Source organism: Solenopsis invicta, chromosome 6 (assembly GCF_016802725.1).
Source record: "Solenopsis invicta isolate M01_SB chromosome 6, UNIL_Sinv_3.0, whole genome shotgun sequence".
NCBI lineage: Eukaryota > Metazoa > Arthropoda > Insecta > Hymenoptera > Formicidae > Solenopsis > Solenopsis invicta.
In genome coordinates, this window is record NC_052669.1 from 9783481 (window position 1) to 9807574 (window position 24094).

The 24094-nt window shown below is 32.1% G+C and overlaps 2 protein-coding genes across 4 annotated transcripts; both read left to right on the forward strand.

The window, feature by feature from the left end:
• Positions 1-6915: 6915 nt before the first annotated feature.
• Positions 6916-9643, forward strand: LOC105207425 (farnesyl pyrophosphate synthase). 3 transcript variants are annotated; one of them, XM_026141527.2, is made up of 7 exons: positions 6916-7048; positions 7204-7358; positions 7781-7921; positions 8433-8636; positions 8724-8888; positions 8973-9185; positions 9272-9643. In XM_026141527.2, exons 2-7 carry the CDS (start codon positions 7224-7226, stop codon positions 9470-9472), a joined length of 1059 nt encoding a protein of 352 aa, XP_025997312.1. In that variant the 5' UTR covers positions 6916-7048; positions 7204-7223; the 3' UTR covers positions 9473-9643. The 3 variants fall into 3 exon arrangements, with proteins under 3 accessions (XP_025997312.1, XP_039306127.1, XP_011175170.1); XM_039450193.1 differs by having other exon boundaries at positions 6935-7044; XM_011176868.3 differs by having other exon boundaries at positions 6947-7113.
• A 4715-nt stretch (positions 9644-14358) lies between these two features.
• Positions 14359-16985, forward strand: LOC105197081 (farnesyl pyrophosphate synthase). The gene is made up of 7 exons (XM_011163305.3): positions 14359-14401; positions 14565-14722; positions 15119-15259; positions 15467-15673; positions 15856-16002; positions 16091-16300; positions 16390-16985. The coding sequence occupies exons 2-7, from the start codon at positions 14576-14578 to the stop codon at positions 16597-16599; spliced, it is 1062 nt and encodes a 353-aa protein (XP_011161607.3). The 5' UTR covers positions 14359-14401; positions 14565-14575; the 3' UTR covers positions 16600-16985.
• The last annotated feature ends 7109 nt before the right edge of the window (positions 16986-24094 follow it).

A 24094-nucleotide genomic window follows, 5' to 3' on the forward strand; every position in this document is an offset into this window, starting at 1 on the left:
AATTGTTATTCTTAATATTATTTTCATATTGTTACATGTAATACATATTAAACATAAAAAAAATAATTATATTTATTAAAACAGAATACAATAATGTAAACGTAATAAATGTTTAATTTACAAAAAAGAATCTCTTGTATCCTTTTTCATTTTTGTTAAAAAAGATTCAATTTGAATTATAATTTTAATTTATGTTCAAGATTAAATAACAATACAAAATATTATTTACATGTAAAAATATAAAATTTTATATGGAACAGCGTTCTACGCGTACCCCTTGAAAAAAAATTGATAAACTTGTTTCAATAAACTGATTACTGATCAGTAACTGACAAAATATAATCAGTTACTGATCAGTAATCAGTTTATTGAAACAAGTTTATCAACTTTTTTTTCAAGGGACGTTACATTGGAAAAAAAATTAGAACAAATATTCGTTTCCAAATTACAACAAGCAACGATTTTCTTTAAAATCTCACTGAAGTGTGAGCTAGTGAGTCATGGTGAGTCGGCCTGGTCAGCCGTAGTGGCGTCTAGATATAACACCTGTGACTGCACTTGACTCACGAGAAGGTCTCCAGCGGCGCGACCACCTAGCGGTGGTGCATTTTTTTAAAAACTTCTAAATATACTTTGAAATATTTATTGCCAAGTGAATAATAAATGTGTATTAACAAAACTTTTTGTAAACATTTTTTTTTTAATTCCTCATGATAAAAATTTTTAAAAATTAAAATCAATTTTGTGCTCCTGTAAAAATTATAAATGGCAATAAGACAAATACAAAGGTTTTTCTGTAATTTTTTAATAAAATCATTATTGATCGAGTTGTAAAGCAATAATTAAATTGATAGATTACATAGAAGAGCGTACATTATAGTTTATACATACACTACTCAAAAAAAAATAGGGAACACTTTCCAGACACCAAAAATTAGGCTATTTTCAAATGACTGTAACTCGGTGAAAAATCATCGTAGATAAAAAATAAAAAAAGCATTTTGAAACTTGAAGATCCAACTTTAACGCTCTATCAGCAGATTTTCAAAATTCTTTTAACTTCCTTGTCTTATGCAGTAAAAAAGCACATCCTGTTTTGTTTCTTAAAATTTCGTATCTTTGACACTTTGCAGCTCGACCAACAAATTTTTTTCGAATAATTCAAGTAAAACTTCATAAACTAGAACATTTTGCCTACAAAATGCTTTTTTTAAAATTTCTCTACGATTTTTTTTGACCGAGTTACGCAACTTTGAAGCTAAACTTGCATTTTTTACAAATGATATCCGTACTTCGTGAAAAATCATCGTAGACAAAAAATCAAAAAACTATTTTAAAGTTTGAAGTTTCAGCTTTAACATGTTATTAATGGTTTTCAAAAATTTTTTCAATTTCTTAGTACTATGCCCCAAAAAAGATACACTGTTTTTTTCTTGAAATTACGTATCTTTAACAGCCTGTAGCTCAATAAAAAATTTTTTCTCGACAAATCCAATGCAAGTGCCATAAAGTATGACATTTTTTCTACAAAATGCTTTTTTTGAAATTTTTTCTACGATTTTTTTTGACCGAGTTACAAGACTTCGAAGAAACACATTTTTTACAGTACCTTTTTCTGAAAAATGACGTCTACCGCCGACATTAGCATTACCCAATATGCACCACGTGGAGGTTGCCGGTCGGATATTTGCACATCGTGTGTGTGTGTGTGTGTGTCTGTGTGTGCGTGCGTGCGTGCGTGCGTGCGCGTGTGTGTGTGTGTGTGTGTGTGTGTGTGTATCACAGCAGAGATAAGGACCCCACAGTTCGTCACTTCTGCGGTATTTAATGACTCCAAACCCTCTCTGCTGTGTGTGTGTGTGTGTGTGCGTGCGCGCGCGCGCGCGCATGAGTATTCAATAGTGTGTATTTCCTCCTCTCTGATCAATTACTGCTTGCAAGCGTTTTTGCATATTTATACATCTTGCAATATGATCTTCTGCGGAATGTTGTGCCAAATTTTCATTAAAATTTCTCCCAATTCTTCTAAATTTTGCGGCTGTTCTTCGCGACGCCTTAATCGTCGTTCTATTTTATCCCAAATGTGCTTGATTGGATTTAAGTCTGGGCTATTGACGAGATGATTTAACAATCTAGTTGCGTGTCGTTCAAAAAAACGTCGCGTTATATTCGCCGTATGAGGTCGAGCGTTGTCCTGTATGAAAATAAAGTTCCGACAGGTTCGATTTAATTGCAAAACGTGTGGTCGTAGAATATCGTTGATATAACGAGCACCTGTCATTGCCAGAGGTGGCAGGATCACTAGATCACTTTGTCTTGTAAGAGATATACACCCCCACACCATCACGGAACCGCCGTTATAAGATCGTACTGGCATTACGCAACGTTGATCATAGCGTTTATTTCGTCGACGCCAAGAACGACGATTAAGGCGTCGCCGCGTCGCGAAGAACAGCCGCAAAATTTAGAAGAATTAGGAGAAATTTTAATGAAAATTTGGCACAACATTCCACAAGATCGTATTGCAAGATGTATAAATATGCGAGAACGCTTGCAAGCAGTAATTGATCAGAGAAGAGGAAATACACACTATTGAACACTCATGCGCGCGCGTGCATATACGAGGTGTGTTCAAAAAGTATCGCGAATTTTGTGTTTTTTCAAAAATTATTTATTTATTCATGAATATCTATTTTGTCCCCTTCAAAGTAATCCCCATGAGATATTATACACTTGTGCCAACGGTTTTTCCAATCTTCGAAGCACTTCAAAAAATCATTTTTTTTTATCTTGTTCAGCTCCTCCTTCGATGCCGTCTTTATCTCGTCAAGCGTAGCGTAACGTCGTCCTTTCATGGGCCTCTTCAGTTTAGGGAACAAGAAAAAGTCACAGGGGGCCAGATCTGGGGAATACGGTGGCTGCGGCATCATTAGTGTGTTGTTTTTGGCCAAAAAGTCGCGCACAAGCAACGATGTGTGAGCAGGGGCGTTTGGTACGAATTTCGCGGCGACCCGTCTCATGCCCAAATCATTGATAAAAATCGAATGGCACGAGCCAATCGATATGTTTAGGTCCTCAGCAACTTCTCTAACGGTGATTCGACGATTGGCCAATACCATTTTCTCCACTTCATTAATTTTTTCGTCTGTTGTTGAAGTGCTCGGGCGTCCGGCACGCTCTTCGTCGTTCACATCTTCTCGGCCTTCTGAGAACATTTTGTACCACCGATAAACGTTGCTTCGGTCCAAGGTAGCTTCTCCGTATGCCACAGTCAACATTCGGAATGCATCCGCGCACTTAATTTCGTTTTTCACACAAAATTGGATACAGGTTCTTTGATCCATTTTTTTGAATAGGTAAAAATCGAAGACGATCCAAAACACGTGCAAGCAAAGCAGCTGTCAACAATTAAGTGAACATTCAAAATGGCCGAGCTTGTCGGCATAAGTGAGAGACATGAGTACCAACATAACGCCACAAAAAGATCGAAATTCGAATATACGTAACCCGCGAAAATTCAAAATTCGCGATACTTTTTGAACACACCTCGTACACACACACACAGCAGAGGGGGTTTGGAGTCATTAAATACCGCAGAAGTGGCGAACTGTGGGGTCCTTATCTATGCTGTGATACACACACACACACACACACACACACATACGCACGCACGCACGCACGCACGCACACACACACGCACGCACGCACGCGCGCGCGCGCGCACACACAACACACACACACACACACACACACACACACACACGATGTGCAAATATCCGCCCGGCAACCTCCACGTGGTGCATATTGGGTAATGCTAATGTCGGCGGTAGACGTCATTTTTCAGAAAAAGATACTGTAAAAAATGTGTTTCTTCCAAGTCTTGTAACTCGGTCAAAAAAAATCGTAGAAAAAATTGTAAAAAAAGTATTTTGTAGAAAAAATGTCATACTTTATGGCACTTGCATTGGATTTGTCGAGAAAAAATTTTTTATTGAGTTACAGGCTGTTAAAAATACGTAATTTCAAGGAAAAAACAGTGTATCTTTTTTGGGGCATAGTACTAAGAAATTGAAAAAATTTTTGAAAACCATTAATAACATGTTAAAGCTGAAACTTCGAGCTTTAAAATGGTTTTTTGATTTTTTGTCTACGATGATTTTTCACGGAGTACGGATATCATTTGTAAAAAATGCAGGTTTAGCTTCAAAGTTGCGTAACTCGGCCAAAAAAAATCGTAGAGAAATTTTTAAAAAAGCATTTTGTAGGCAAAATGTTGTAGTTTATGAAGCCTTATTTGAATTATTCGAAAAAAATTTGTTGGTTGAGCTGCAAAGTGTCAAAGATACGAAATTTTAAGGAACAAAATAGGGTGTGCTTTTTTACTGCATAAGACAAAGAAGTTAAAAGAATTTTGAAAATCTGCTAATAAAGCGTTAAAGTTGGATCTTCAAGCTTCAAAATGCTTTTTTTATTTTTTATCTACGATGATTTTTCACCGAGTTACAGTCATTTGAAAATAGCCTAATTTTTGGTGTCTGGAAAGTGTTCCCTATTTTTTTTTGAGTAGTGTATATACAGTTTAAGGAATAAACTAAGTAAATATCTAAACTAATAATAAAGTTAATTAATTTTTTTTCTTAACATTTACTTTTATTCCACGAAAGGGCAAAAACATAATTATTTTAGTTGTAAGTTGATTTCTTCTATAGGGCACCGAAATTATCAAAAATATTAAGGATACTAAAAATATCGAAATTAATCCAAGAGATAGTGACGTTGCATTAATAAGACATAATAAAAACGTCATTTGACATTACCTTGTTCTTTGAAATTAAATATTGCAACAATATATTGCAATGATATCATTGGAATATTTTAATGTTATTATCACTGTGTAATATCACAATAATATTTCTGTGATATTTCTGTGATATCAGTGGAATATTTCAATGTCATTATCACTGTGTAATATCATAGTAATATTTCTGTGATATTTCACAGTAATATGTAATATTTCTGTGATATTGCAATGATTCTGTGATATCACAGAAATATTACGTGCTATGTGGGTTATTATATAGATTACAAAATTACAAAAGTTTTCTAAAAACGTTTTGTATATTAACATTACATAATTGTTATTATAATATATTGAAATAGAGATTAAGAAGCATATACGAATAAAAAATTTCCAAAACTTGTATTCGTCTGTAATACAATAGAAATAAAATATTATATATTAATGAATAAACATTATATATAAGATTTGTGTCCAAGAACATATCTGTAGAATATCCTGTTTAAGATATTCCAAAATATATCCCAAAATTGACGTCCATATAACGTCCTGTTTAGGATATCCTCTTTACGTCCAGTAATGGATATCCGATGGATGTCCGTTTGGTCCGTTTGGTCCGTGAACATATGGAACTAAAAATGGACGTCCCAAGGATGTCCTGTGCTATCTGGGTAATACATAATTACTCACGTATTGAAAATGAAACACATATCCAAATAAAGCATTATTCATATATTCACATTGTCGTTACATTTGTGAATTCTTATTTTCAAACGTATAAAATATAATTTAGTACGCGTAACACGGGTAATATGTAATTAGTCTACCAGGAATTAATGAACACTCTAATTTACGTGATAAAAAAAGTATGTTATAAAATTTATAAATTTTGATATAAATTATATAAAAATAAAAGGCTTCGTAAATTCACGACAATTATGCTGCCTTGAATTTCTTTGATGTAACGACAAAAAACAGAACCGGATCCAAAAGTTGTCGTTAAATCGATGAAATTCTTGAACTAAGTGATCTTTTAATTGATAAATTATGTTAAACGTCATCTAGAAGTAATAATTTTACTAACTGATTGCATATTTTTAGACATTACCTCGAAGAAAATGTATTCTATATTTAATATTTTATTTATGACAGACATTTTTAAATTATATTCTTATTTTCATATTTTTACTACATTTTTGCTTATTCTTCAAAAATAATGTTTGTATTAGGGATGAATTCTGATAGCAATAAAAACTCACCAAATATTTATTATTGATATATCTTTTTATTTATATAAAAATTAAATCAAGTAGTATTAACTAATTTTAACATTATGTTAAGGACTGCAAGAAAACAGGAATAAATAATTTTTAATAAAGATTTAATGTATTTAGAAATGTCCACTATTAACAGAAATGCTCAAATTTGACACAATAAAGCAAATTATATAGAGAGGACCTTTTTTGTTATAATGTGTATATTTAAAATACTAGTACTGTAACAAAGCGATCACATGCACATAGGCACACGCGAGTGGAAGTGCGCGTATAGTGCGTGGAGCGGGCGATGGTTGGCGACGCGGTGTAAATTAAAACAAAGGGAAATTGCGGTTATCACCAGGGTCTCAAGCCTCCAAATTTCCCTGTTACCATGCGGCATTCTTTTGATAAAAAATTGCAATTTAACTCCGATATCGCTCGTCCTGATGCCGCGTTTCGCATTCATTACGCTCTCGACCACGGGCTAGAGTACACGCTTCCGCACGTGCGAAAATCGTAAATTCGATACGACATTGCCCTCTTTTTCTTTTTCTCTAAAGATGAGGAACAAGTAAAGTTGGGACGCGAGTGGCTGCTTTAGAGCGTGCCAAGGCGAAGAGTCAAGTTCACCCGTTATTAATAGACATTATTGTTGTATTAATTATTCAATTTTTTTTTATTTAAAAAAAACAGAAAAAATCCATTTTATATGTATGATATACTCTGTATATCTTGTAAAAAACAATAGTATGTTGATTACATTAAAATGTAAAATTATGACAACATTTACATGACAATCACATAAATTAATAATGTATAGTTGTTTGATTGATTATAAAAGAAACATACATATGTATTGTTCAAATACATATAACAAAGTAGATATAAAGAATGAAGCTATGTTGAATTTACTTTTTGAAACTTCATTTTCAGTTCTTCCCCTGAAGAAAAAACCAAAATTATTGAAATATAAAACGTAGATCTGACGCAAGTAATATTAAAAATATAAATTCGATATTTCTTTTTTATCATTTCATATTATTAAATCGTTGACTTGTACGTATAGCAACATCGTGGTTTTGTTCATAAAGTGACAGAATCGCTATTGTTACTTATTGTTCTTTTTAATATTTCTTATAATTTTAGATATTTGAATTAGAAAAGAGATGGCTAATTCTATGGTGCAACTGGACAAGGAAGAAAATAAGGAGATGATGATTATATGGCAGGACATTGTTCGTGATACCATGGAAATGGCTAAGAATTTAATCACTCCAGATGTTGCTGATTGGATTGAAAAAGTAAGTTATAATGATTAAAATATTATACAATAGTCAAAATTGTAAAAAAATGATTATTTAACGATTGATTGGTATATATACGTTACAGTAAATTCCTTTAGAATAATTATGTAATGTAAAATAATGTAAATAATATATATTAAATTTCGAAATAAACTATGAACACCTTATATAATTATTTAAAAGTTTTTACCGATAATGCTAATATGTAAATTAGTGTAAATGAATTATGGTAACAATTTTAAGTAACCTGTAAGAAAAACATAAAAATAAATAATTTTGATATTTTATGAGAAAAAAAGAAACTGAAATAAAGTTATGTGCTTCAATAACATGAAAGTAAACATACACAATAGGATAAAATAAGAAGCAACAAAATTTCAAAAAGTATGCAGTTTAACGCGTCTTTTTTTTTAATACAGATGCTGCAATATACTGTCCCAGGAGGAAAGAAAATTCGTAGCTTAACATTAATTTATGCCTATAAGTCGCTGGTATCTAAGGATCAATTAACAGAAGATAATATTCGTCTAGTACGGATTTTAGCATGGTGTGTAGAACTGGTGCGTAATTTTATAATCTTCTTTTCTTCATAACACGCATATCTATTCATAGATTAATTCGAGATTTTCAATCAAATAGAGAATGTAATATTTTTACTTATACAGAGAGAAAACATTTTTAAATTTTAATAAGTATTTATTTGAATAATAGGGGAAAGTTGCCAAATGAGTATCACCTGAGCTATTTTTTATTGTATTGCATATGTTTTAAAAAATTGATATGTACAAATAAAATATTTACTTACGGTACATAAATACTTACTCTACAGAAAAAAAGATACTTAAATTAAATTGTAGTTCTTGTACTAAATAAATATAAATTTACATTTAATGAATATTTCATTAATATTATTGAATTAAATATTTATTAAAATTTAGTAAATTTTTTCTGAGTGTAGCATCTGTTTAAATCAATGATAATAAACTGTATAAGATTAAAAGCAATTTCAATTAAAAAACACAGAATGTTGCGTTTATAATTTATAATATTGAAGCATTTATTATTACACAGATGCAAGCCTCTTTAATCGTGATTGAAGATATACAGAATCAGTCATTACTTCGCCGGGGCCAACCATGTTGGTATCGGTGCAATGACATAGACAAAGCAGCTATCAACGATTATATACTGTTACAGAACACCATATATTACATACTCCAAAAATACTTCAAAGACAAAGAATGTTACGTTAGTCTAGTAGAAACATTCCAAGAAGTAAGTAAATAACACATTATTTGTGTATATATTAATTTATCTTTCTTTTTTTTAGTGGAACAAATATTTATAAAAATATTTTTACAGGCTTTATTCATGACTGTAATGGGTCAGTATTTAGATTTCTTTTCAACCGAACTTAGTAAGAGGCCCAATCTAGATCTATTTACAATGGATCGATATAGTTCCATTGTCGAATATAAAGAGTCGCATTATTCAGTTATTTTGCCAGTAGTCGTAGCAATGCATTTAGTAAGGACAAATCAGTTTTCTTTCGCATGAACAACTGTTTCGCTTTGATGATACTAATACACTGTTATTTTACTTGACGTATAGGCTGGAATAAAAGACTTAAATATGTTCAAGCAAGCAAATGTCATCTTGTTAGATATAGGACATTTATTCCAAGTTCAAATCGACTATTTAAATTGCTTTGGAGATTCCGATGTCTATGGCAAAGACAGCACTGATATACAGAAGGGAAAATGTACGTGGCTGATTGTTGCAGCACTTTTACGCGCCACTTCGGAACAACGTAAAGTTTTAAAAGTGAATATCGTTGATTAAATATATTTTCGTTAAATGCTGTTTACATTAACCTATTTTCTTATGTTTTTCTTTTCTTCTCCATACAGGAATGTTATGGAATTTTGGATCCGCAGAAAATAAAACGCGTGAAACAGATCTTCATTGATCTGGATTTGCCAAACGCTTACAATATGTACAAAGAACATATGTATAATGTAATAAATGGACGTATAGAGCAAATATCATGTGAACTTCCACACAGCCTTTTCTTAAATTTATTAGAGAAGCTTTATCACCAGTCATCATGAATTCGTTCTTTATATTGAAAATACAAACTGTATTATATATCTTATCATTATGGATTTAGAGTTGAATTAGAATAAAATAAACCTCTTGTCTGATAATAAATTTGAAATCTCACGTAATGTTATTTTTAAAAAATAAAATCAAGATTTTCTATAAATTTTACGTATAAGGAAATATTTCATTTCAATGGAATTAAAAAATCAATAAAGAATTCGTGAAGCAGTTGGTGTCATTATTCTTCAGTTTCCTTATAACGCTTTATTTTTGTTATATGAAATACTTTATAAAGAAAAATATTAATTATAACCATAAGAGCAAATGACGAAAAGTTTATTATAAAAAACTTTGATATGAGAAAATAATAAAATGCTGTAATTATATGTGTACATGTAACAGGGATGACACACGAGACAAAATTTGCGGTTCAAAAAGTTAAAAAAGTTTTTTATATCTTTTAAATTTAATGACGGATAATTCGAAATAATACGGATTTTTTCCTGGGAAAAAATTATTTATATATAATTATATATAATTATCATATAATTTTTATATATATTTACATATAATTATATACAATCATATACACACACACACACACATACACACACACACACACGCACGCGCACGCGCACACACACACACACACACACACACACACACACACACACACACACACACACACACACACACACACACACACACACACACACACACACACACACACACACACACACACACACACACATATATATATATATATATATATATATATATATATATATATATATATATATATATATATTAGAGGAAAGTAGGCTATATCGGACCGTGTTTCAAATAGGACCTTTTTAATTTAAATAAATACGGTTAAGCAGATTTGCGTGCCATTTATAATGTAAAATTCTTATAAGACACTGAACATCACTTTGACAGTTTTCTGTCATGATATTCATAGAATAATAGACGCAAATATGTATTTTTAGTCATCGTAGGAAAATTTGTTAAAGAAAGAAAACCTTGTAAATCATTATTTAAAAGGTACTAAAATTTTGAAAGGTAATAGATTAAAAATAATTAAAGTGTAGAATTAAAAATATCAATCATTTTCTGATCATTTTTGCGGTTTATTGTATAATTTGTTCCAAAGTTTAAAAAAACTCGTGTCCAAATCAGACTTTTAAATCGAAATTGCAACTTGATCGAACGATCAAATCTAAAAATGTTAAATCAGTAAAATATTATGAGTTATCACACCCGAAATAATTGAATTTTATTGATTTCAACTCTGATTATATAATAACAATATCATAACATGACCGGAAAACGTCTAATTATATAAACTAATTTGTCACTAATTTGTTTTTTTTTAAATAAAATTTTTATTTTTTACTGCTAAATTACTCGTTTTTAATCAATACTATAAAAATACATTAAAATTTTGTTCAAAAACTAATAAAAATGGAAGTATCCGATCTAGACCAGGAGGTAATCTGGTTTGGAACCAATAGTTTCAAATCAAACTGGAAAAAGCATTTTTACATTTTCCATTATAGTTCGACAAAAGTGAGAGACACGTAAAAATGGTTTAAATAAAAGATGAAGGAAATTAAAATATCTTTTCAACGGCATCTTTGTTTTTACAATCAGATTTTATTTGCACCTTATAGAAAGCAAAAATTGCAAATAGATCCAACTTACCCAACTCTCTCCTAATAATATATAAAAAAAATTTTTTCCCGCGTTCATGTGCTGTCTCTTGGTATCAGAAAATAGGAAAAGAGAAGCAATGCAGAAATTTGTTGAAAGTATTTATCTAGTTTGATATAAAGAAGGTTCGGACTATTAACATTAATGTTTATAAATTTGTAAATAGTACATGCATAAATAATAAATGGACCTTCCTCGATTGTACTACAAAAATATTTTATATCTTTTAACTCTGTCAAATAAAATTTAGAGATTCATTTTTTCTAATTCCAAAAGTCCATTTTCTTTAGATTACTCTCGATAAATATTTACCTTCGACAACTTTTCATTGTTTTTCTTTTTCTATCTTTTACTAACAAGGGAACCTCTCAAAGTGTCACACCTCGATTTTAATAAAACTTTATACACATTTAGGTAACATAATTAGATAATTTTAGAAACTATCAGTTGCGGCCAATATTCGATTTTAAAGGGTGAAATCATATAGCGGTTTTCAACTTGTATCGTTATATCTTAGAAATTATTCGAGATATCAAAAAATATTTCATATCAAAAATTTACAATAAAATTACATCTATTCATTCACGTTAATAACATTTTTTAAAAATAACTGTTTAAAAAACAAATATGTTTTTGGACTGATAATGTAATAACACAATAATAATAAGAAAGCCTTCTTCGGGTGTTGTCACTTATATATGAATATTGCGAGAAATATCACTGTGCCCCAGTGGTCGAGGTGGCAAGACGCCGGGACCGAAGATTCCGGAAATGCCAGATTCGAACCCTGGGTGAGGTGTTATTTTTCTCAATAAATTTCTTTACAATTTTTTCAGGGGGGAATGGGTATATAGATGCAAATCAGCATTAATTATTATATTAAATTAATTAATTTAATAAAAATCGTGATATTACTAATTCTTATTCGACATGCTGTGTTATGACCGGAAAAAATTTGGCGCACGTTCTGGTTGAATTCGAAGAAGTACATATATAAAATCACCCGAATAAATACAGGCACTAAGATCTAGCTGCGACCGAAAAAGGCTTTCTTATTATCATTGTTATTTAAAAAAATTTTTTTAAATAAATGTTTAAAAAATTATTCTAAAAAATATTATTGACGTAAATAAATAAAGATAATTTTCTCGTGAAATTTTTGTATAAACCTTTTTTTTTATATTTTGAATAATTTTCTAGACAGAGAGAAAAGCTAAAAATCGCTTTACATGAGGACTGATTTCACCTCTTAAAACCGTTTTCGAGGCAATAAAACTTTTAGAACTTTTTAAAAAAATAATTATTAAGAAAATGATAAAGTGCTATTATTTCCACACCACCAGTCATGAGGTAGATTAACATGGCGCGCTTTTTTAAAAGTGATTTCCCCCGTAGGCCTACTCGAGTCACTCTCCATTCCATTCTCTGTTTTTTTAATGCACAAATTCTAAATGCTGTTCTCACTCTTTTGATATATTATTATTACATAAAAATTTACCCAACCTTTATATGACAAAATATCTTTTATGTTATAATGCTACAAAATAATAAATTTTTTTTTATTTTAAATCTGCACGAAATTCCATAATATCAAGATGACTTACCGTGCCATATATTTCTTGTAATGTATAAGCACATTTATTATTATAAACAGCAATAAATGTATTTATTATATTGATTATTTTATAACTAATTGTAAATCCTGCTATTAATACTAACATAATAATTATATGACAAAATGTTTGCAATTATGATATTCTTCAAAACAATGCTGCATACAAAAACATTTCTTAGTATTATCGTATTATAGCAGTTGCACAACATATGGAGCAGAGTGATATTTCTCGAATACCCTTTCCAAAGAAACAAAAATCTACTAAATTTTCAAAATGTGGCGGCCGTTCCTTGATGTATCCACTTTTAAAGAAACCAAGAATATTTAAAAAGATTATGAAATCGCGGAGAAAATAGCTCTACATGCGTTAAGGATTGCAATTTGATAATATTATTTCTCAAATGTAAATTAACATCATAATTTAATAACATAACGCGATCACTGAATGTTCTCACAAAGATTATCTATAATATATTGTAAATCCATAAACATCTAGTAGATTTTTCCTTATCGCTTATATAACAGATAAAGTAAAAAAACTGTCGGCAATTTCTTATACACTTAAGAGCGCGTTATCGATGTCAAATCGACATCAATTCCATTATTGTTTCTCGCCGAGTATAGTATAAAAAATAATAAACAAAAGCTAATGTCAGCATTTACATGAGTATCACATGAATTAATGTATAGCCATCTCGTGGATCATAAAAAAAATATGCATATGTATTGTTATTCGGTATGTTAGCAAAGAAAAGAATGGAGTTATACTATATACGGTAATTTTAAACCTTCATCTGTATCTTTTTCCCTGAAAAAAAAAATCAATTCAAATTAATGATACAAAACATCTAATGCAAACAATAAACATTCGACAATTCTTTTATCGTTTTTTGTTATGAAATCGTCAGTTTGCAATTTATAGTAATACTGTAATGTTATTTAAAAAGTGACAGAATTGTCATTGTTGCACGTATTTTTAACATTTGTTAAAATTTTAAATGATTAGAATTCATTAGTATGTTTAGATATGTTTTTGGACCGATAATATAACAACACAATTGATAATAAAAAAGCCTTCATCGCTCATAGCTAGAGGCGCGCCAAATTGTTTTTCCGGTCGTAATACAGCATGTCAAATAAAAATTAGTATTATCACAATTTTTATTAAATTAATTAATTTAATATAATAGTTAAAAAACAATTTGGCGCACATTCTAGTTGAATTCAAAGAAGTATATAAAATCACACGAATAAATATAGGCACTAAAACCTAGTTATGATCAATGAAGGCTTTTTCATTATCATAGAATTCATTAGAATATAAGAAATGGCGCATTCTGTAACTCACGATAGCCTTTCATGATCTTACAACATTTACATATTCAATATTCATGATGTATACATTGCGTTTTTGATCACGTTTTGATGTTTCTTTGAACATACATATGTATAATTGGCGTGTATATACATATATATATACATATATATATATATATATATATATATATATATATATATATATATATATGTGTATATATATAGATATTGGGTACATTCCAGAGTAGAGATCAATGTTTAGAGAACTTTCGAGTCTTTTGGTGTGAAAAAGGTAACAAAATTTAATCAAACATAAAACAAAAGATACAGAAAGTATAAGTTTAATAAGAAAAGATTTTAATTTGTTGCTTTGGTTATTATATTGTTGGTTTATAATTTATAACAATTTTATTCACGATGCGATTAAATCATTATTGCCCATTGCTAAGTTTTAGAACGTAATACAATGAAAATGGCTCCATCTTTAAGTGGAACGCTGTGGGATGGGATGGAGAAAGAAGCTCAGGAGATGATGGCAGTGTGGCCGCAAATTATGCGTGATGTTACGGAACGTGTCAAAAATATTCCTGATATTGGTAAATGGTTGGAAAAAGTAAGTCATTATTGATTAAAATATACAATAAAGCTAATGTGGAAAATGAAAAATTATTACAAATGACTTTATAGGTTAATTAATATACCTTACAATAAATTCTTTTACAATAATTAGAAACATAATATAAAATAATGTTTTATAAAGTTTCTTAAAAAGCTATAAACAGTTTATATTAAAAATTTAATCAAGATTTTAATGACAACAATGTAAAAATTTATAAAAATGTTAAAAAATCTAAAAGGAAAAATGTATAATTAAACAAGAATAATGATGTTTTATAAAAAAGAATCAATATTAAGTGTTTTAATAACATGAAAATAAATCTCTATAATTAAATTTATATTAACCATAAATTTAAACAAGCATGTACATTAATGCATCTTTATAACACAGGTATTACAATATAATGTCTTAGAAACACCGAAACTTCATAGCTTAACGTTATTTTATGCCTATAAGTCGATAGCACCTATTGAAGATCAGACGGAAGAAAACATTCACTTAGCAAGGATTTTAGCATGGTGTACGGAAGTGGTGCGTAATTTTTCTTTTCAAAACTTGGAATTTTTTTCATAAACAAATTTAAGTTAATTAAATATTGTTAAACACAAGTGTATTATTTTAATAACATCTATTTAAATAAGAGTATAATGACGGCGCTTTTAATGAAAAGTTAATTAAATAAATTATTGCGACTATAGATTATTATATTAATGCTTTACTACATTTATTACTACATAGTTGATAGGCTATTTGATTTTAATCGACGACATTATGGATCAGTCGTCAATTCGCCGAGGCAAAACATGTTGGTATCGACACGATGATACTACAGATTTAATGGCAATCAATGATGCTACTATGTTAGAGAGCATTGGATATTATTTACTTCAAAAATACTTCAAAGGAAAAGAATGTTATAATAATATAGCAGAATCATTCCAAGACGTATGTATATCACGAGGTGCGGTCGCGTCTCGCGCCAATGTAGGCAAGTGAGAAAGACCGAGCCTCTTTTACGCGAGTCAGCGAGTTCAAGCATTACGAGATTATCAGATCTCAATTCTATACAGTGTAATATCAGTTTAATATTTTTAATTGAAAAATTTTTAATAAAAATATATTTGCAGTCTATATTTAATGGACAAATAGGCCAGTTTTTTGATATGAAGAAATGTAATCTAGATGAATTTACAATGGATCGATATGTTATCACCGTTCAGAACAAATCAGGACAATTGGCATTTTTAATGCCAGCACGTGCAGGAATTCATTATGTAAGTTTACTTCAGTTTTTTTTTTACAGAAAAATAACTGTTCTCTTTAGATGATAAGAAATTGTGACGTTGCTTTCTTTTGATGTAGGCTACAACTGAGAAAAATGGAGAGATGCTCAAGCAAACAGAAAGTATCTTGTTAGAGATGGGACAGTTTTATCAAATCCAAGACGATTGTCTAATTTGCTTTTTCGATGTATTGGGCAAAGATTTTAATGATATAGCAAAAGGAAAATTTACATGGCTAATTGTTAAAGCTCTCGAACGCGTCACTCCGGAACAACGTAAAATTTTAGAAGTAAATATCGTTAGTTAAATGTATTTTCCTAAATGCTATTTGGCGCTGTTGCATTAATGTCTATTTTTTTCTTTTTTTCTTTTTTTCAGGAATGTTACGGAGTTTCAGATCCGGAGAAAGTAAAACGTGTAAAACAACTCTACATTGAATTGGATTTGCTGAACGCTTATTTTAAATACGAAGAAGAGGCGTATAATGCAATAAGTGCACGCATACAGAAAATACCATGGGAAAGACTGCGAGGTTTTTTCATGGGTTTATTAGGGAAGCTTTATCGCAGACGAGTCTGTTATACTTAAAACATGTCTTAAACACTCCTACTTTAAGTATGTATTTGTTTTAAATATGTTTAACCATATTTAATACAGATTTGTCATTTTAGAATAACAATATTTATTATCTTTTGCGAATTTTGCAAATTTAATGATTTTTTACCTGTACAAATATAAGAAAATGGATTATTTAAGAAAAAACAAGTAGAAAATCTTTAAATCTGCAAAAGAGAGTCAGTAAAAAGATCTGTTTTTTGGCCCATTTCTTAGACCTCGAATTTCAAACTTTTCTTTATGCCAAATAGTACTATATAATGAAACATTAATCCTAGAAAAATTTGAAGATGAGCATAAGCGCGGTTCCGGAGATATAAAGGATTGAAAGGGATGGTTTCTCATAACACAGGGCGCCGTTTTTAGACTTTTTTTCTGTTGTTTGAATAAAAGTTACCATTTCCCATTGTATTTTTGCGCGCTGAACACGAATCTGGTAAGCAAATTGGTCTATCACGTCAAATTTCTTAGAAAAGTGTCAAAAATGATCATTTTTACCTCATCATTAAAAAAATCTATTTCTATCTACCTAAAAAAAATATATTTAACGAAGTGAAACATTGTTTCTTATGGATTTTTATTCTGAATTGAAATATGAAGCACCCGTCAGCAGCTTTGAACTATGAGAAGTATAACATCTCAGTTGAAGAACCTACATTGATTAAGGCGCATATGAAATTTCGTTACCGTGGTGGTCAGTACCACTACATTTTTATTTTGATAGATAAAGCAAAAACTGGACAAGATTCTATTCGTGAGTACTACTGTACTTGTCAAAGTAGTGCTCGGACTGCAGGTTGTTGCAGTCATGTAATGACAATTGTATGGTTCCTTGGATTTGCTCAATGGGATACAAATACCCAATCCTGAAATATGCAATGTATCTATCACGATTCATAAAACAACCCTGCATAGTGAGAGGCAAGGAAACTCTCAGTAGAAAAGCATCTCGATCCGTGAAAGACGGTGTCACGTATCACTTCAACTCCATCTATCTCGGGGAGTTTTCATACTAGAAGAAAACTAAGGTCATATTTCAATCCAGGATAAAAATCTATAAGAAACAATGTTTTACTTTGTTATATATATATTTTTTAGATAGATAGAAAAAGATTTTTTTTAATGATGAGGTAAAAATGATCATTTTTGACACTTTTCTAAGAAATCTGACGTGATAGAGCAATTTGCTTACCAGATTTGTGTTCAGCGCGCAAAAATATAATGGGAAATGATAACTTTTATTCAAACAACAGAAAAAAAGTCTAAAAACGGCGCCCTGTGTTATGAGAAACCATCACTTTCAATCCTTTATATTTCCGGAACCGCGCTTATGCTCATCTTCAAATTTTTCTGGGATTAAGAGGATGCTATACTGACGGAAATTACCGACCATTACAGTGTTCATTAATTTTTGAATTGGCTTTACAGATCACAAAATCCTTTTGCAAAATAAAAGTACGCACCAAAACAAAGTCTGCTCTGGTAAATTTTATGAGAAAATCGATCAAAAAGTTAAAAATTCATTTATTTTCGACTCGTGGATCTGTCAACCAAGATTAATTTTTGTTATTTACTGACGTTCTGTAGCTCGTATGTATAAAATGAGACCAGGGCGGACTTCAGAAAACTCTAACAAACAACACTGACTGTGTATCGTTTCAGTCAACAACCTAACAAAAAAGTTTAATAGGTGAACAGCTGTACGTGTCCAAATTTCGCTTAGCGTACGCAAACGATGGCAAGAAGAGCAGTGGCTGTAGTTAATAGGTCTTTTCGCAGATGGCGAAATAATCGAAAAACAAAGACAGATCTATGCGTTGGACAAAGAGCGATAGCCTGGTCTCCCTCGAAAAATAATCTGCAATGCCGACGTCGAGGAAGTTCTTCGGTCACTATAGCATCCTCTTAATGTTCCATTATACAGTACTATTTGGCATAAAAAAAGTTTGAAATTCGAGGTCCAAGAAATGGGCCAATTTTACTGACCCTCTTTGCAGAAAATAATAAATATTGTTATTCTAAAGTGAAAAGTTTGTTTTAAATATGGCTAAGCATGTTTAAAAGAAGTACAGGGTTGGGCAGAGGAACCTGACACATTTTAATAACCACTTGCGCGGCCGCTATTAATTGGAAGAGATTGAAACTCCGGGAGAATAAACTAGACACTTGAAGGTTTTTTTTGTTTATTTACCAAAAATTATATCGGCTAAATGATGGCCGTTACAAGCAATACAATTTTCGAGGCGTTTTTCGAAATTATCATACACTTTTTTCAACATCGCTGGCTTTATTTCTGCAATTTCTCTCCGAATATTGGCTCTCAGCTGGTCCAAGGTTCGAGGTTTGTTAGCGTAGACACGTTGCTTCAAATAGCCCCACAAAAAGAAGTCGCACACTGAGAGATCGGGCGAACGTGGTGGCCATGGAAACTCAGTGTTACGAGACAGCAGACGGGTGCCGAATTCTTCGCGTAGGAAATCCAACGTCTTTTTCGCCGTATGGCACGTGGCGCCATCTTGTTGGAAGAAGGTGCGACGAAACTTGCGTTTCTTCTTCAACTCCGGTATTAAGAACGTTTTTAACATCTCCAGATAGCGCTCCGTGTTGATCGTTCCTTGAAAGAAGTAAGGCCCCACTATTCCCCACTCTGCAACTCCACACCAAACAGTCACGCGTTCGGAATGTAACGGCTCCTCGACTATCTGCTGAGGGTTCTCCGTAGCATAATAACGACAGTTTTGTTTGTTTACTGTCTTGTTCAAATAAAAATGAGCTTCGTCGCTATAATCATTAAAAACTTACGGTCAATTTCTTCGTTGTTCAACAACTCCTTCATTTTTTCTGCGAATCTTAATCGAGCTGCATAGTCGGTATATTTCAATTCCTGGGTTATGAGAATTTTGTAGGGATGAAAATTCATCGCTTTCAACATTCTGCTAAACGATCGACGAGACATTCCGAGAGCTTGAGCATGTTTACCGGCAGAACGGCGTGGACTTCGTTGCAAAGAGGTGCGAACGCGTGTCTCATTTTCAGGGGTTCTTACCGTTCTTGGTTGCCCTGGAGGCTTTTGTTTCGTGGCTGTGGCTGTTTGTCGGAAGTTTTTGACCCACAGATTCACAGAATTACGAGAGGGAACCGGATCTCGTGGACGAAGAGAATATTCAATACGAAAATCGCGAATTGCTTGAACGTAGGACTGAGTTATGAAAAAACGCTCGCAAACGAACGCGCGTTGTTGCGGCGGCCACTTCTCCATACTGGAACTGTACTGATATGTAAACATAAACCTTCAACCATCTATTTTTCGCTCCCGGAGTTACAGCGCCCTCTTTTCACTTGGAGGGGAATAACGATTTTTTAAAATGTGTCAGGTTTTTCTGCCCAACCCTGTACTTGCTTAAAATAGTAGAATATTCTAAATATTGGTATTTAGTTGTTCAATATATTGGGTGATTGGGTATATAGGCACAGCAGAAAAGCTATCTTTAATTCTTTTTTGAGACTAAAAGGTTCTATTCTATTCCTGCACTCGAATTTCTCTTTTTGCTTTTATTAACTTTCAAACATAGACCTCTTTCGGATTAAGCGCAGACTAGTTCAGAAAGTTCAGAAACAGGAAGCAAAACTAAATCTTTACCGCTGATAAAAAAAATCACTGTAATATAAAATATTGATCTGATACAAGTAGCTTCAAAAACATATTTAATACGTCTCTTTTATCGTTTCATGTTATTGAATTATTTTGTAATTTATGGCGGGTTTATTCATTAAGTAACAAAATTGCTATTGTTCCACGTGGTTCATTTTAACATTTGTTAAAATTTATACGGTTTTTTCAGGATTTATTAGATGAAATTTTCCGCAGAGTATTCATAAAAATATTTAAAAAATTAGTACTATTATTGTAAATTTATAATTATCACATTTTGTCTCATGCGTACGATTTCCACAGTCTATACTAAATTTCCCATTAAAACAATTATTTTGAATATGAAATAGTTATCGTATGGTGATACATTATCAATAATACACTCTGTCTAAATGGGTAATTTCGCAAAAATGTAAAAAATCTTAATAAATTTTATGTTTGCTGTGTATTAAAAATAGTATCTTAAATATTAATGTAAAAAAAGCACCTTTAATAAAAGTTTTATGTACTGCTTGTACTGTTTATTATACATAAAAATTTATTGCATATATTGCATATATTAGCATTCATATAAGAGTTTTTAAAATAATATTTCATAAAGTTGTTCTGTAAATGTTTGTATAGCATCTTTTAATTAATAAACATGCTGTGTTATTTATGTTTCTAGTACAAATTTAGGATATATATTTTTCCTTTAAGATATCCCTACCGTAAATTTGGTATGTAAATCATATATCAATAGTATACAAATGATAAATGAATCATATCTGATCGTATAAAAATTATATGCGAATCTAATACGAATCGTATGCGATCACATGGTAATTGCATAATTAGACATATGATGGTATACAAATTACACATCACCGTTAGACATTTGTTTCGGAATCACATGTGACATGTTTGACGTATGTTCCGAATCATATAAGATTGCGTATAAGGTACGTATGATTTTTATATGACTCGTATGCAACCACATGGCAATCGCATTATTAGACATACGATCGTTATGCGATCACATATGAATTATATGTCACGGGCGGAAATTATATAGAATCACGTGTTTAACATGCGGATTTATCGTATAAGAATCATATATGATTCTATACGATAGCACATCCATCATATATACGATATACATCTCATACGAAATACATGCATATTTTGCCAAGCGTAACTCTAATTAAATCATTGAAGTCATCATTGAAAAAGTCTTCTGAAACCAAGTTTCTTCTCGCATAACAACAATAAATATTAACTTAATTTATAAATTATCTTACATTTGTTTATTTATTTGCAATAATTATAATTATATACATTCTAAATAAATAATTATTTTAGTTTAGCTGTTACACATTGCATAATATACATTGTTGATGTATTTAAAATCAGTTTATTTTTCGTAATCTATGCAGTATTTGAATCTTTTTACAGATTATTAATGATATTAATAATGAAAAATATAATTATATATATATATATATATACCGGGTGTCCCAGACCACCCGTCCCACCCGATTTTTTCGTAAACGCGACATTTTAAAGAAAAATGTTTCAGACAAAAGTTGTAGGGTTTTAAAAGATCTATTTACTGATTTTATCAGTTTGACCTTGGATGGCGTCGCCAAGGTCAGATCAAAATAACATTAACTTTTTTAAATAGGACACCTCATTTTTGGTTCCAGAATCTAATAGCTGGTGTCAAGACCTTTCCAAAACACTATAAGAAAGTTTATTTTTGTTGAGTACTTTCCGAGTTGTGAGGCTTGAAAGTTACGGTGTACTGTTACCTTCAAGCGTCATAACTCGGAAAGTCCTTAACCAAAATAAACTTATTTATAGTGTTTTGGAAAGCTCTCGAAATCGACTACAAGAAAATGCAATGAAAAATATAAGCAGAGGACACCGACTTCGCCCATGGTATCACGTCGAATAATGCTTTCTCTCTCGACCCAGCGTCGAGCGAGGAGGATGCACTATCGTAAAGCCCCCCACCACTTTCCGCCCGCACCCCGATCGTCGCCGCGCAGCCTAGACACACGTACGAGCGCGGCTCCGCGTGTGTGCGGCAGCCGAGCGCTAGCGTCGAGAGACACCATTTCTGCCGGTGCGTGTACCTATAGTCCTACGCGTAGAGTTTTGAAGATACCTAATTACCGAGATCTCTAACATTCGGTACAGCTCTATGATGCCGTTTATTCTTGATTTATTAATATTAATCTTCATTTAATGTTGATTATTGTAGCAATAAAGTAATTTTCACGAAAAAGCACCCTTACATACCACTCCTAAAAGTCATTGCTTAGAATTCATAATATTACGCAACTCGTCACCAATTCACGTTTTCTAATAAGCAACCCGGTCGTAAGCGTAATTTGTAGTTATGCCTTACCCGAACGAAGAAGCTGCGTTAATGATGTCAGTTTTGGGTAGAGCTGGAAGTTTTCGAGCAGCTGAAATAATGTGGCGAAATGAATATCCCGATCATACACCACATTCGCGCAAAGTTTTCAGTCGCTTACAACGTCGAATAATTGTAAAAGGTATTGTTCAGCCGGATCATAATAAGGGAAGGCAAATTCATCGATCAGTTCGTTCAATAAGAGCACCTGATGTAATTGCATCTGCCTTTGTAACCCCGAATGATTAAAGCGACGAGCAAGAGATAGTGGAATAAGTCGAAGCACGATCAGTCGAATTTTTCGTGAAAATTCATTCCATCCATATCGAATGTCACTTCACCAGGCCATGACATTGAACGATCATAGACAAAGACTGATATTCTGTAATTGGATTACTCAACAATTACCTAATTTCCATAGAAGTATTTTATTTTCTGATGAGTGCACCTTTAAAAGTGACGGCGAAATAAACACACATAATTTTCGTTATTGGGCACAAGAGAATCCACATTGGTATCGAGAAATGGATCATCAACGTATCTGGAAAGTCAATGTTTGGTGCGGAATTGTTGATACGCATATCGTGGGACCATTTTTCTTTCAAGAGAATTTAAACCGTTTTTTATACGCCGATTTACTCGAAAACGAACTTCCACGTTTACTTGAAGATATTCCACTCCAATTACGTCTAAATATGTGGTTTCAACAGGATGGATGTCCCGCCCACACGTCTGTCATTGCTCGTCATCAACTGAACCGCATATTTCGCGGCCGATGGATAGGTAAACATGGTCCACATAATTGGCCACCACGATCACCGGACCTTACAATTTTAGATTATTATTTGTGGGGACGAATAAAAGACCTTGTATACCGCGAATGACCTACGACTGCAAAAGATATGAAAAACAGAATTCGACAAGTCATTCAGTCTCTAGATACTGACGAAATTCGTCGGGCGACGAATGATTTCCAAAGTAGGGTAACAGCCTGTATAAATGCACGTGGTGGACATTTTGAACATCGAGACTGAACAACATGCGTATGCACAAAGGTGACGGCAAGGGGAACCACCTTATGAAAGCACCCCGACAAAGGTGACGGCGAGGGGAACCACCTTAAAAAAGCACCCCGACAAAGGTGACGGCAAGGGGAACCACCTTATGAAAGCACCCCGACAAAGGTGACGGCAAGGGGAACCACCTTATGAAAGCACCCCGACAAAGGTGACGGCGAGGGGAACCACCTTAAAAAAGCACCCCGACAAAGGTGACGGCAAGGGGAACCACCTTATGAAAGCACCCCGACAAAGGTGACGGCAAGGGGAACCACCTTATGAAAGCACCCCGACAAAGGTGACGGCAAGGGGAACCACCTTATGAAAGCACCCCGACAAAGGTGACGGCAAGGGGAA